Source organism: Patagioenas fasciata, chromosome 1 (genome assembly GCF_037038585.1).
Source record: "Patagioenas fasciata isolate bPatFas1 chromosome 1, bPatFas1.hap1, whole genome shotgun sequence".
In the NCBI taxonomy this organism is placed as follows: domain Eukaryota; kingdom Metazoa; phylum Chordata; class Aves; order Columbiformes; family Columbidae; genus Patagioenas; species Patagioenas fasciata.
Genome location: NC_092520.1, coordinates 89,380,824 through 89,395,963, shown reverse-complemented (window position 1 = coordinate 89,395,963; position 15,140 = coordinate 89,380,824). Strand labels below are relative to the sequence as shown.

Here is a 15,140-nt window from a genome sequence, read left to right as displayed (position 1 = left end):
TCAACTACAACACCAAGGAACAGTGGGGTAACTTATAAGATATGTTGACTTGAGGGACAAGTTCTAGAACTGGAGAAAATATTCAGTGGAAAGTCAGAGTGACTAAAGTCTGCATCAATATTAATATTTCACCCTTGTACTTTCTTCTCCATTCTCTCAATGGAGTTGTGTGTTCGAGATCTAACAGCTTTGACTAGGATAGTTTCAACTTGAATTAAGTCAACTTTAGACTGATCACAGGGTAAAAATACTCCAAGTGAAGCATTAGATATGAGGCTTCCCATACTTGGTGGTAGATATCAATTATTAGGACTAACCTGAAAGCAGTATTGGTTCTTTACAGCACCAAAAAAAAAAAAAAAACAACAACAACAAACCAAAGTGAAAAAAGCCCATAACGAAACTAATTCCATTCTGCAGACGTTGACTTTGGAATGAGCTTCACTGATTTTCTGAGACCACAAATAGAACCCAATATGCTCAAAATGTGGGATCATCAAGCTCTGAGTGCCATGGGAAGATGCGCGTATCTTCTCTTAAGCACTGTTTCCTCTTTCCTTGACTTCCTGATTTTCTTTAAAAGACCTAGTCAAAGAAAAGAAAAACAAAAAACAAGACCAACCAAACAAACAAATAAAAAACTCCACATTGGATGTGCCACTTGGGTTGGCAAATCAGTAAAGGAATTGGGTAATATAACAAAGTACACCAAGGATTTCAAATCTCTGATCAGAAAAACAATTAAAACATTCCAGACTTTAATGACTTTGAATAATCTTGTGTTTAAATGCATGTTTGGATACTCGTGAAGTCAGAGGTAACACAGGGCAAAAAACAACTCCAAGTAAATTCAGAAAACGTCTTACCAAAACTGAACAGGAATTTGCATTGCAAATCTAAACAGAGAAAATATGACTTTTCTAAGTAGATAATAGTTAACCTGCAATAAATAACAAAATGGCTGCAAAAGCAATGGGCAATAACAATTACCGTCCTGCTTTGGGTGGAACAGAGACACGGTTTGACCTCCCAAATGTTGAATGTCACTGAGTAGCTTTGACTTTTTTCTTCCATCATTGGGATCCAATTAAAGCTTAAGGATGGATTCTTAGTCTCTGAGCTTCTCTCTCTTTTGCAAAAGATGAACTTCAACAGGCACTTCTCACTGACAAAACAAACAAACTCCCTCCAAACCAAAATCAACCAAACAAAAACCAAACAACCCCCCCCAGACCAAAAACAAACAGACAAAGCCCACAAAGCAATAATTAAATGTAAAGTTACGACTGAAAAAAAAAAAAGTAAAGGAGAAAGAAAACAAATAGAAGAAAGTGTTATTTCCTCTATTGCCTGGTGTATTTTAAGCTTAAGAATCAGAAATCAGGAGACTGTGACTGTACTTGGCTTTCGTTATTTAGGTATTACTGAGAAGATTTCCTGGGGCCGTCTTGCACTGACTTTGGAGTCTTTGTTTTAGAGTTTACTGCTTTGTCTACTCAGAATCTGAAAGCAAGAGAAAATAGCTTTGGTTGCAGGGCTGCACCAACCAGTCTCACTCCTTAGACAAGAGGGAGATGAAGAACCATCTCCCTTAGACACACCTTCTTCTTACTCCTTCCAGAGGTCCGTGTCGCATAGGTACTCCTTCCCACACCGCACTGCTCTTCAGAACAGAGCCTTCAAGACTTCAAGAGCTAACTTTGCAGCTAGTAAGGCTCCTGCTCCTCCTTTCCAATATATATCAGCTGAGCCTCTAGCCCACGGGATCTCTTGCACATAGTGGTACACAACAGAGCAAAAACCCAAGATGACCTTTCAATCAGGAAAACCCTCTGAAAGCACAGTGAGGTCAGAAAGACCTAAGGGGTCCAAAGTTCAGAGGACCTAAAATACCAAAAAGCAGTATTGCAACATCTCATCATGAACTTTGCTATTTCCTGCAGCAGTCAGGCCTTGAGCCAACGAAGTCTTTGTATAGCTGTTTAAATTAAAGCACACAAGCAGCTGTACCGCAGTCAGTAGGATCATTCATATGTTAAATATTGACTGCAGTAAATGTGCTGGATCGGAGCCAAGAGACATTTGTCACAAAGGGCTATTCCTTTAAAGAAGGCAACCACATCTAGCGAAAAAAAAAAGAAAAGAACAGGGGAAGTACAAGTCTACCTGAGTATAAGAAAGGGTGGGTTCTACTGCCTGGTCTGATACAATAATTTCTTCTAGGGGTGTTGACTACCCAGGAGTAACTTATGGACAATTCTATTACAGTCCTCATCTGCCCAATGGAAGCATGAAATGCCATTACTAAAGAGTTGATGGTGTCTAATGACCTCAGAAATCCTGGGGCTGTGTCACCTGGGGCAGTGGAACTATTTTCCATCCATTCCTGCCATAAATGAAAGAAAAAAAATGTTAAAGTTTTGTCTGGGTATTTCTTGTGGTTTAGTTTTCTGGTGTAGTAACCTATATTTAACTTTTAAAATTAAAAGCCTGATCTTTTCAGTTCCTATTTCTACTGACAGTCCCTATTCATTTAAATAAATATACAGATGGAAAGCTATTTTCAGAGGTGCTCAGCATTGGCTTATATTCCACGGAAGTCAGCAGTAAAACTCCTACTGATTTTTACTTGGGAGTAGAACTATGTCAACTCTGAACAGTTTTGAAAAGCACAACTTGAGCATCATTTTGACTAAATGCTGCCCAGGTATAATCTTGGAGAAATGAAGTCAAAACATGTAATTGAATATGTCACCATATTTTCCGTCCACATTTTCTCCTTAACATGGGTGCCTTGTCTGCACAGACAGAGACATACCACAGAATAGTCAAGTCCTTCCTAGGGATACTGCTGCTTTATTCAAGCTGCTATTATTACATGTTATATAGCTCACAAAAGTTACCTGAAAAGTGTTGGAAATATGCCAGCTATTTGCATCCTTGCTGCTACACATAACTCCTTTCCTTTATTTCTTTTTTTGAATGCATATAGTTAAAGAAATTTAGGTAATTTACATTTGAGCTTGAGCAGTACACCATTAACTAAAACAGTAGATGATGCAGTTCTGCCAGAATAGAAAAAAAAAAAACATCCTTAATCATGGTAATTCCTATTTATTCCTATATATTTACATCCATAGACACGTATATGGACATATGTATTTTGGTAATTTCAGCACGCTGATTTTTAATGCCCCTTTCACACTAGATTCAGGATGTTTCCTGAAGAATGAGGCGGTGCTTCCATTATAATTGAAGCCCATAGGCTTCAATAGGATAATTGGGCAATTGGGATAATTGCACAAACAAATCTTAGCAAAAAATGTGTACTTCAGCCAAGTCAGTTCTGAGTGGACTCACTATCTGGATACTGGTGCTGAAGTAAGACAGAAGGTAGAAAAGCCTGGCTGAAGGCAGAGGCACAGGCCACCCTCACACACATTGGTTTAAGTGGCTGTGGAATTGCACCAGAATATTTTCAGTATTCCTTGATGTGGACTGGAGAATGTAGGATGGTTCCCTTCAAATTCTGTCTCATATCTCCTAGTTAATAGAAGGGCTTTTGTTGATCACGATGAGACCTGGATCAGCCCATAATCATGTAAGAAGAACAGTAAATGTCCTGCTTTCTTAAGCATCTTTCATGAGATAAGTGATTAGTGATGGTTTGGTCAGTTTTGAATTGTTGACAATGCTGTTGCAACGCTAATGTGTTGCTTCCACCAGCTCACATGATTAATGGGAGTCAGGGCTGTTTTTCTTGCCTGGACATAAAGTTACATCAATAACTACCTTAATAATGTATACCTAAAAAATACACCATAGTGAGTGTACCATATTTTTAATATATATCTTTATATGTGTATATGATATGTATTTTTAAAAATAGTTATGTATAAAAATAATTTCTGGGTATAGATACAATGTTTAGGTGCCAGGTAAGAAATAGATACTTTCACATTGTGACAGTAAGAGGTCTACTACATTTGGCGTAAAAGGCATTAGAAACTGAATGAAATTACTTAGAAATTAGACCCACTAATGCTGCATTTATCGGCTTGATTTTCTGCTTTTTTTTTATTTTTTATTTTATTTGGCGCTTTAGAGGCAGAACATCACAATTTTAATCTGTTTATTATTTTCAATATATTTAGTTTAAAAGCCATGGTTTAGTAGATATACTGTACAGCTATTATGATAGAAACATTTGTCCATTATGTTTTGAGACGCTGCAAATTCCACTATAACTTTTCATTCATTTCCTCTGCCATAAGAATTTCTCCTTCTGCCTCTTAAAACTGAATTTGCTGAGGTTTTCTGAATGTATTATGTTCAAAATTCAGAGCAACTGACAGATATATTTGCCACCTCAGCTATGCTGTACAACCCCCTGCCACCTTCTCAAAAACATGGTTTTGGTTTTTTAATTTGAAAAACAATCGAGGCTTCATTTGGGGCAATGAATGTGTAAGTAAAATACGTGAGGTGATGTATTTGAAATAACTTCAGTGATTTCAGAGTCATTTCACACATTTTCAAAAGGGCCTTTAAACGGAATTAAGCCAACTTCAAACAAATCATTTTCAGAAGTAGGACTCTGTGAGCTTTAACTGGATATTAGATTTTCCAGCATGATCCGATTCCCCCTATGATTATGCAGTGCAGTAGCTCACAATAAACTGAACTGGGAGTTAGTTCCCAGGGAGGTCTTTCTTTTGTGAACAAAGATAGGCTTCCACATGCAGGTATTGGAATATCTTCTCTCTAGTGCACTGTGTTGATGTTTTGAAAAGAACAGATGGTTCTTCAAATATCTAACACAACACTGACCCTCTTCAACTCTGTGTATTTCCATGCTCTCATAAAAAAACAGCCACATCACTTTCAACGCTTCACTAACAGCTCATTAAAAATATGCAAAGAATAATGTCAGCATCTCTGTTACGCTGAATATTCTGATGTTCACACCTCTGCCGATGGGCACCTGAATGAACAGGCCGTGTGAGCTGGAGTGGTGCTGAGTGGGCTGGAGGGGTGCTGGGTGCCTGTGACCCAGCCCCAGCCCAAAGACAAGGAAAGGACAGCCCTGCATCTCTCTGGTCCCGTTGGGTGACGAAGCGGAGGGCACAGTGTGCACCAGCCTCCGTGCCCAGTGTGAGCAGGTTGTGATGCTGGATTTGTGTGGTAACAGCTGATGAGAGGAGTCTTGCTTTAGCTTGTCAGTATGCAAAGTCTAGTTTTATCGCCTTTTTCAATGAAGCCTGCTTTGTCTGTACCAGTGGGCGCCTTTCACAAATCCTGCTATGGGGGAAGGAAATTTCACCTACTCTCATTATGTTTTTGTGTCTCTGCTATAAGTCGAGGAAAGATATGTCCATTTTTGTGTGTGTGTAAAGGAATAAGGCAGATGTATGCCAAATCGACTTGAACAAATATTTTAAAATCTTTTTGTTGAGAGAAATTGCAGGGTGATTACAAAACACGGATGATCTAAGGATGGCATTATTCTTGTATACAGAACAGTCTGCAGTTCTTCATTGCAATCCCCCACCCCCACCCCCTTCTTCAGCACAAAAACATCCATTACAAGGCTCCTGCAGTCACTGATTTATGTGCTTGTGATCAAACTTTCCTGCTTCTAATACTGTGAGCATTTTATAAAAGATGGTTGCAATTCCTAGATGGACTGAGCATGTCTGTTCCTGTGCTGTTGTGCAGCTGCTTTATTATGCTCCTGGCCTCCCATCAGTGATTTCAGTCTTACTATGAGACTCTACAGAAATTAATCTCTTGGAAGAGTTCATTTATATTTTGATGATCACACAATCTGCATAGCTGCACTATGTACTATGCTTTGTGATAGCACAGTCCATGATCCCAAAATCCCAATGGCTAACCTTACAGCCAATTTTGGAGGCCACATGAGATGATACCTGTCCTTATCCCAGAACAGTATAAACTGTCTCACCAAGCAATCTGATCAGTACTTCCTCATGCATGCATATTAGCCTTCATGCATTATCTTGAGCACCAGCTAATACAGGAGAAAATGCCTCACATTCCATAGTTGTGTGCAAATTTCTGAGAAAGATACCAAGTTAGCTTGCCTGGCAAATGTGAATTAGAGCTGCGTGCAGATTTCATAATAGGAATCAACAAAGGATGTAATATTTTGAAGCTTCCTCCTCTTCCACGTTTTTACATTTTATTCTGTGAAATAAATTTACTTCTGGATGATAAGCATAGTAGACATTAGCAATCTCTGCAGCATGTAAAAATACAGGAAGCCAACAAGAAGCAGTACTTTTAAAATGAATGTTTCCTTTATTTTCAGGTCTACCACTTGATTTGAACTGCAGATCATGAGGACAAAACTACCAGATTTTGCCAAAAGAAATAAAGGAAGATTACATTTTTCTTTCCACATTAATAACAATCTTGCACATACAGGGACTGCACAGGCTGATCCATGACACTCTTTCACAGTCTCCCAACATGAATTTACAAACAGCAAGGTAAAAGAGTAACAGAGGCACACTTTAACCTCTGCCTCTCACTCCTCCCATCACAAATGCTGCTGCAGGGTGGCACTGGGAATGCAAATGTACCAGCACTGTGGAGGGTGACAGCAGTTGTCAGCATGAAAGCCCCAATCACTTCCAGAGAGAGCATCTGGGGCCGCAGCAGTGTCACCATTGTTTGTAGCTCCCATTTCTATCTTAGCAGCTGGAGCCACAGACTTCCAGCTAACCACAGAATCACAGAATGGTTGGGGCTGGAAGGGACCTGTGTAGATCATCTAGTCAAACCCACCTGCTAAAGCAGGTTCACCCAGAGCAGATCGCACAAGAATGTGTCCAGGTGGGTCTTGAATGTCTCCAGAGAATGAGACTCCACAACCTCTCTGGGCAGCCTGTTCCAGTGCTCTGGCACTCTCAAAGTAAAGAAGTTTCTCCTTGTGTTTAGATGGTACCTCCTGTGCTTCAGTCTGTGCCCATTGCCCCTCATCCTATTGTTGGGCACCACTGAAAGGAGTCTGGTCCCATCCTCTTGACACCCACCCTTGAGATATTTATAAACATTGATGAGATCCCCTCTCAGCCTTCTCTTCTCCAGGCTGAACAGACCCAGCTCTCTCAGTCTCTCCTCATAAAAAAGGTGCTCCAGACACCACAGTACTCCAGATGCAGCCTCAGATATCTGAAGGTACTTGTTCTGTCTCTCTTCCTTTGTCTTAATCAGTTTAATATTCTGTATCCACGGTTTCTAAAGACTACTACATATTCTCTGACTTAAGTACACATTAATGAGATGAAAGTATATTTTAACTTGCTTTTCTTAGTTCTTAGTCCAGAGGTCTGGAGACTGAACACAATGCTCTAGGTTTTGTATTCTTATCTACATCACATGCAGGTGGAAGGGTGCATAATGCTTTTAGTCCTTCAAATGGCTGTGTAGGGAGTGAAGAGACACAAACAGCCATCTGCTGCTGAAATCACCACACCCATGTAACAGTTTCTTGGATTGGGTGCTTTTTGTCCACATTTGAAGTGTGGGCTTTTGGCTCAAGAGACTTCCTTGTTGCCTGCTGAATATTGGTGGAGTTGTGTCCCTGCTGAATTTGTCATTTTATAACATAAAGCCCTCAGACTTCACTTCATCTGAACAGTCTCTGTTGACTGTTTCAGATTTTCACAGCCTTCAGAAAAGCTACTATTTTTTTCTCTCCAGGGACAGTTGAGGAAAGGCTAAATTATGTGGTGAGTTAAGCCTCCTATGAGCAAACTGAAGAATGAAGACGCTTTTGTTAAAGTTTCCTGACAAACAGCTGTCCTGTATTAAGTGGGGTCTGCTACAGTTGTTGAATTTATAAGTTTTAATTTCACTATTGCAAACTAGCTGGGACTTTCAAAATAGAGTCAAGCATTGTATTTCTAGCAACAGGTGGTAGGACAGGTCTTTGAGCATCTCAACCTGCTGTGTTAACAATTAAGCAGGTATTTTAAGATATGAGACACTATGCTGGAAGAATCAAAATAACAATGTATTTTCTTATTCTGTACAAAAGGTTTCAGTAAAATGAACTCAGAATCTATTATCTATGTTATGTATATACATACACACTATGTGCTAAATTTCCTGTTTCTATTTTTTATTTCAGTTCCAAGATAGTGTTGAAACAAAGCACCATGTCTAACTTTGTATAGACTGTTCCTCTTGCCCAGTTAGTAACCTTGTTTTATCTTGGGGTCTATTCAGGCTCCTCTATTCAGAAGGCTTGTGTGGCCTGAAAAAAAAAAAAGTGGAAGCTTATTCAAAAATACCAAGATTTTTGTTTAATAACTTCACTTCCTCAAAGTATAGATCATTCATTTATCGGCAGCACCCTTCTTTCGTGTACAAGTCTTTAAAAGAAATTAGGTGTGTATTAACATGTTGCATACTATAGAAGAGAAGGTGACAAGAGCCCAAAAACTGAGAGAGGTGTTTGTGGAGTTCTGGTCTTTGGGGTGGGCTGGGCAGATGTCAGACACAGGGCAGCTCTGGGCAAAGCTATAGAAAAGCCAGGTCCCATGGAGGGGAGCCTGATGTGAACAAAGCTCGAGAGCCATGTTTGTGGAGAGATGGGCAAAGCTTATGAGGGAAAAAAAAAAAAAAGGAGGGGGTAAAAAAGAAGCCAATATTAAACAGCAAAAAATATTACTTTATGACTTTTGAATAGTGCTGAAAAAACTTATTAGGGCATTCAGAGATTGAGAGAAATCAAAGGCATCCCATTAGTTGCCTCTATTTTTGTTAAATGTTAATGATTTTGGATATTCACACCACAAACTGCAATGTTGTTTTATCTGGGAGGACAAATCATACTAGAAAAAGGCTGAGAAGACTGTAACCATTTCATCTGGTGGCCTTCACAACATGTAAAAAACATATTACAACTTTCAGTTAGAAGGGTGCAAAAAGCTAAATGTCATTTGCATAGTTGCCCTGGAGTTCCTGTGGAGTTAGATGCTCTTAATGGTTTGCTTTAACCATTCAGAAATGCTGATTGTTCTCTGAGTAATGCCAAACATGACTTGCCTGAAAAGAAATTGGCCTGTTGTACTATAGGGTGACATTTTTATTTGTTGGGAGAAGCATGTTGGTATTGAGATGTTTGCATATAGGACAGTGAGAAAAAACGACATAATACTTTACTAACAAATTGACCACACAAGGCATGAGGCCAAAAATATCTAGGAGGATTCAGTACATGCAGTAGGAAAAAAAATAGAAAAAATGTTTAAACCTGATTCTGCTAGGAATATTTGCATTACGTAGTAATTGGGCAATCCAAATCAGGAGAATAGAATCACACAAAGAAGCAGCCATTCTGAAGATCTCTTCTCTGCTGGCACTATCAGCAAGCAACAACAGCTTCTGTCAACAAAGAGAGAAGCCATAATAATACCGGGTTTTTCTTGGTACAGAGTGATGTCCATGTGTGCTCACATCCTAATCACTGGAGCAATTACTGTTTTTCGCATCTCCATTTCCATTTCCTTGGCTGAGCACTCCGGGGATTTTGGACTGTGATTTCATTATTCACTTGGCTCTGCCGTTTGTATTGTGTACCTGCTCCAGTAGATATCATCAACTCTTAATACTCCTGTGCTATGCAGAACAAAACATTTGCATTTGAGAAGGTCGCTATGGCTACTGGCTACCTAACTGTGTACTGCATCTGTAAAAGCCCCAAACCGAAGGTGCTTCGCAGAATTCAGACAAGGATCAACTGTTCACTATTTGAAATCATATCCACACCCATTGTTGTTGCTAACAGCACGTACTTGTGTAGGGTTGATTAGGTACAATCTCCCTCTTCCTATTGTGGATTAATATTTAGAAAGTTTCTTTCTCAGGGCTGCAGGCTGACTCCAAAGGAAAAAAATATCTTTGGAGGACACTTGCATGACAGCGAACAGATTAATTATACCTGCAGTAGTTCAAGGTGTAGCATAAAACGTAAAGGTTTTCCATTAAAATTAATTATGTGCTATTCAAAAATACAAATTAATGCTGGAGTTGTCTGAAACAAATCTGGTAATTTACACCGTAGTAGTTTTCAGAGTACAGAAAAACTCCGTAACTGGGACTAACACAGAAGGTGCCAGCTCAGTAGGATCCAAGTCTTTAACTTGCAGAGGTTCATTCAGAAATACCAGCCCTAGTGCTTTGTTCTGAATCACAAAGGCAGGGAAACAGTATTATCCACGGTAAAGAAGAAAATGATGAACGGTGAAACGAAGCGACTCCAGAAGGAGACAGTGAGTCAGCATCAAAGTCTGGACCAAAACTTAAGTTTGCCAACTTGGAGACCTCTCCTCAGAGCTGAGAACAAACGGAGAAATCATCTCTGTGAAAGCACTGGGTGTAGAACTGTACCGAAAGAATCTGCCTGAAGAATCATTGTTAAGAACAACAAAATACAGCTGAGAATCGGACTAATAACAATAATTTTCTTGATGTGGATGAAATAAACCTCCTTGATCAGAAATTCAGTGAACATTGCATGTATTCTATAAAACCTCTTCCACATATTTGGAGACATCTGGCAGTGTCGTAATCGCGGCAGTGCTGTAATTGTGTCCATGCCACAGGTTGCCCACCCCCTTCAGAAACTATGTACTAACCCCATCACAACTCTCTGCTGCGATATTTACGGGAATAGCAAGGGAAAGTTTATTGCTTGAAATTAACTGAAGATTGTTCTAACTGCTGCAATTCAGCTTTTCCTCCCTCCTAGCAAACATCTTCAATTAGCTATTATTTTGGGAGGGGGGCTGGAGGATTAAAAAATTTCCCTCTCTCCTCCTCACCAGAAGAACAGACTCTTTTTGAAAACAAAATATACATCCGACTCAACAACATGCTGCTTTGGTAACATAGGTGGAGTGAAATATCTGTTCACTTATTTACCACTGAAATTTGTCAGGTTATGAAGAAAGCTGAGGTGTTTTATTGACTGTTGTAGAACAACATCAGCATTTCTGGATAAAGTCTACTTGCTTCATGAATGTTCAATGAGAAATTGTGTGGCTGAAAAATGCTTCCATATATGTAATATATTACAATGAAAAGGCTGTAAAATAATGATAGACATCGCTTGCGCACAAAGATACATAGGCGGAACACAAAAGCAGCTGAAAAATGAAACTGGACATGCATGCTTGGTTGTCACTTTGAAAGTTATCACATTAAGATGGAACAACGAAGCTCCGCAATTAAAGGGAAAATCACATCTGAACATAGTTTGGCATTATTTCCTTAAAGCATTTTATTAGATTCTAATGTCAGCCCTATCATTTTGTGATCCAACCTCCTTCTTTGGGAAGATGACTTCCATTATTCACTCTGTTGTGGGGTGGCAGTGGGCTTTGTTGTGTTCCAGCTATGACAGCTTCCTTTGGTAAGACTGAATTTCAGTACCAAGACAACAGGTAGAGAAAGCAAGGAAGAAAGAATTTCAGACCTTCTATACAGATCACAAAAGAAGATAGAGTGTGGAAAATAGGACACAATCAGTCTTTTTTTTTTTTTTTTTCCTAACAGCAGGACGTCTACAAATTTTGTAGACCTTACAAACATCTTCCAAAAGAGTCCATAGTTATGACTTTTCAGTATGGCTAACAATGAAATCTTAGCAAGTATTGTCACTGGTTTAGATTAACAGACAGGTTGTAAATGGAAACACCTACCTGACAGGTCCTTCTGTACCTTTGTCTTATCCCCTCCTTTTCAGTTTAACCTTCCCTGCTCTTCCTCAAGGTGTGTAATCCCATTGGTTTTAGCCACAGGTAAAAGGGGCCTCCTGCCTGCCCACCATCAGGAAGGAAGCCTGCTTGGCTCATCCAGAGAAGCAGCTGTTGAAATACTGTTAAATTTTAGCACTAGGAAGAAGTGATTACAAAGAACTACCAAGCCAACTTATAATAAAAGGGCTACATAAATCTATTTTGGTCTTCCATCCACCCCATCTGGAAGCCAAATTTTTTCTGGGAACTTGCAAAGAGCTTCCTTCTGATTGCCTCCATTGTTCCTGGAAAGAATTGTTTTTGAATGACCTCCATCAGCTTTAGCAGGAAGTTGCTTGTTTGCAGCCATCGCTGCTGAGTTTAGAAGCCAACTGGTTAGAAACATTTGCACAGCAAATCCTTCCCTAACCCCTCAGAGCTATGTGATCATTACCCTGACAAGCAGATGACAGTGTTAAATTATTGCAGCTAAGCCTACCATTGTTGCTGTTTAACTAATTTTAATTTACAGGTTGTGTTGTGTCATGGGTGTGTGTTTCTTAACAGCACTTACTAAGTGCACTTGTTGGATGTACTTCACATCTGTATTTTGAGGGAGAGGGAGGGGCCTCATCTGTTATCTGCCTGTCAAATTCTGCATCTGCCTGTCTCAAATTCAGTAAGTGTGACTCAAGTGATTCCCCAAAGCCTTCATACATTCATACATACATTTATTTGTTTAGGAAGATTCATGTTTGCATAAGGACGATGTTCTGGGGTCTGGCTGTTGGGGTGCAACGCACCGAGGTCTCTCACTACGTGTTACAGCCTGCCTGACCCAGCAGCAGCCCCGGTTGCTGTCACCCGGTAAGTGTCCCCCTGCGTGCCTTGGCCAAGTGTCTCAGTGGATTACGTTCTGACTTTGGAAGAAGATGAGGGTGAGAGCGGCAGGGAGGACAACACAGCCCAGGTGTCTGTTACCCAGCCGTATGGTGAAGAGATGTCCACCACTTGCCCCTGACAGGGCCTGGCTATGGGTCCCTGTTACAGGGTGGGTCTATTGACTGCCGTTTTGGGGGCCGTGATGGGTACAGAGACACTGCCACGGAGTCTGCAGGTCCGAGTCAGAATGGGTCAGGCTGTGTCACGCTGCATTTCAGCTGCAACAGCAGCTGTTTCATGATACTCTGTTAATGCTCATGTTTAGCTCTCCTTACAAGTTTACTATACCAATGATTACAATGCTACTGAGAAGACGAGAAAGTAAATTTGCTTCGGCCTCCTGATTACAAGCTATTTGACAAAGACCGACATTTTAATTTGATTTCTTCCTTGTTCAACTGTCACAAGCCTCAGCTCTGCCGATGCTCCTCCGTGCCTTTGCTATCAACAGCACTCACACAGATTTCGCATTCATCTTGCCATCAGCAGCGGGCAGAGCTGGACCGCGGGGGCCACGGCTGTCTCCCCAGGCTGGCGGCTGCCGCTTTGCCCGTGTGCACTGGTGTGCCCGGCACGGCCCCTGGGCCACGTGGCTGTGCTTACTCATCACCTTCCACCTGGAGAGAAACCGCAGGTCTCAGGTTGGCGTGCAACCTGCAAAGGCAGAATTTGTTAAGCAGCCTCTAAATCACACGTGTTTGGGTTCAGGGTGTTATTTGTGAACGCCTTTCAACGGTGGGGCTTGCATTTCTGTACACAACACCACAGAGAGGCAATGGCCCACCGAAGTCCCAGGGCTCCCGAGGGCGTGGGGGCCTCCTGCAGCGGCGGGCAGGGCGCCTTTTGGGAACGGCTACCCAGGGTGCCCGAGCGGCTGAGGGGGCAAGTGATGCAGCAGGGAAACACCCGCACAAGCGCAACCCCCTCCCCGCTCTAAGGCTGGCCGGGGTAGCCGAGTCCCCGAGCGGCCGGGACTGGGCCTGTGGAGCCGCCTCACAGCTCGAGCCTCCCCGGTGGCCAGGCCCAGAAGGAACCGGTGGGGTGGGCAGCGAGGAAAACGGGCGGGCCGGGCACGGCAGGACGCGGGCCGCGCTCGGGTCGCCGCCGCTGAGGCCGCCCGCCGGGGCTGCACCGCTCGGGCGCTGCCGCTAGGGGTCTCCGCCGGGCGGGGAGGCCGGGCCGGGCCGCACCGCCCGCTCGGGGGCGGGCCGGGCCATCAGCTGACCGGCCCCGCCGCGGCGCTCGGCTGGTGCCGCCGCAGTTCAGTCGCTCTCCCCGGCAGAGGTGCAGCCCCGCGGATTTACAGCCGGACCCCGCCGCGTCTCGCCGGCCGGCGTCCCTCTTTCCCTTCCTTCCTCCCTCCCCGTCCCCCGCGATGCTGCCCCACTTAGCCCTACTGCTGCTGGCCTCCAGCGCCGCCCGGGCTCTCGAGGTAAGCGGGGCAGGGGGCGGCCGGGAGGGGACTTCCCCGCCGTCCTCGTCCGCTTCCCCGAGGCTTTGTCTGCCCGCGGCCGCCCCTGTGGCGTGGGGTCGGCCGCGGCGGGGCGGTCGGGTGGGGGTCGTCGGCTCCTGTCACGCAGCCGGGCACAGCGGGGAGATCCTCGCCCGGCTGCCGTCGCCCTCCCGCCGCTGAACAATAGGGCCGCTCCCGCCGAGTGGGGCGATGAGGAGGAAGAGGGCTGGGAGCAGCCGGGGCGGGCGCCCCCGCTCCCGCCACGCGTGTCCGCGGCGGGCAGCCGGGACCGTCCCTGTCGCCGCGGCAGGCTCCCTTCGCGGATCCGCCTGTCGCCGGGGTATTTCCCCGTTAACTTCGGCCGCCGCCCGCGGAACTGTCTGGCGCGGCGGGGGGCGGTGGCGGGGGTCCGCGGGGAGGGGCGGCGGCGCCGCCAGCCGGCGGGCCGGGCAGGGCAGGGAAGGCTGAGTGCGTCCCGCGGGGGTGCCGGCCCCGCCACGGGGGTTCCTCTGGCGGGGGCTGGGAAACTTTCCCTGCGGGGGAGCGAGGGGCCCAGCAGCATCCCCCCACGGGGCGGCGGCTGGCGGTGCGACGCCGGGCTGCGGGTACCGTGCAGCCGGGGGCGGGCAGGGCAGTGCCGTGCCGTGCCTCCGCCGTCGCGAACACGCAGGTGTGTGGGGTGATGGTGCGGAGCTCCCCGCGCTCTGGCGCAGCAGCCCTGCGGGGGCGGGAAGGCGGTGCCCGCGGAGCTGCGTGGGGAGGGGGCGGCGGCCGTGCGGCCTTGGCCATGCCCCCTCGGGCGGGCCGGCGCCCAGCGGCGCGGAGGTGCGAGAAGATGGCGGCTCTGCAGTGCAGCAGCGAGGCGCCGCCGTGCGCGCTGCGGTCGCCAGCAGCCCGCGCCTCTCCGCGGCCGCCCCTGCCCTCCCCTCCCCTCCCGGGGCGGCTCCCCCCGGCCTGGCGGCACTTTCCGC

The 15,140-nt window shown here is 44.6% G+C and overlaps 1 protein-coding gene across 4 annotated transcripts in view; it reads left to right on the top strand.

The window, feature by feature from the left end:
- Positions 1-13,931: 13,931 nt before the first annotated feature.
- APP (amyloid beta precursor protein) overlaps positions 13,932-15,140 on the top strand; it is a 223,254-nt gene continuing 222,045 nt past the window's right edge. For 2 of the 4 annotated variants that reach the window (XM_071810212.1, XM_071810209.1), the window contains exon 1: positions 13,932-14,148. In XM_071810212.1, coding sequence (XP_071666313.1) covers positions 14,092-14,148 — 57 coding nt within the window. In that variant the 5' untranslated portion in view covers positions 13,932-14,091. The remainder of the gene's footprint in view (positions 14,149-15,140) is intronic. The other 2 variants (XM_065862654.2, XM_065862653.2) reach the window with 1 other exon arrangement.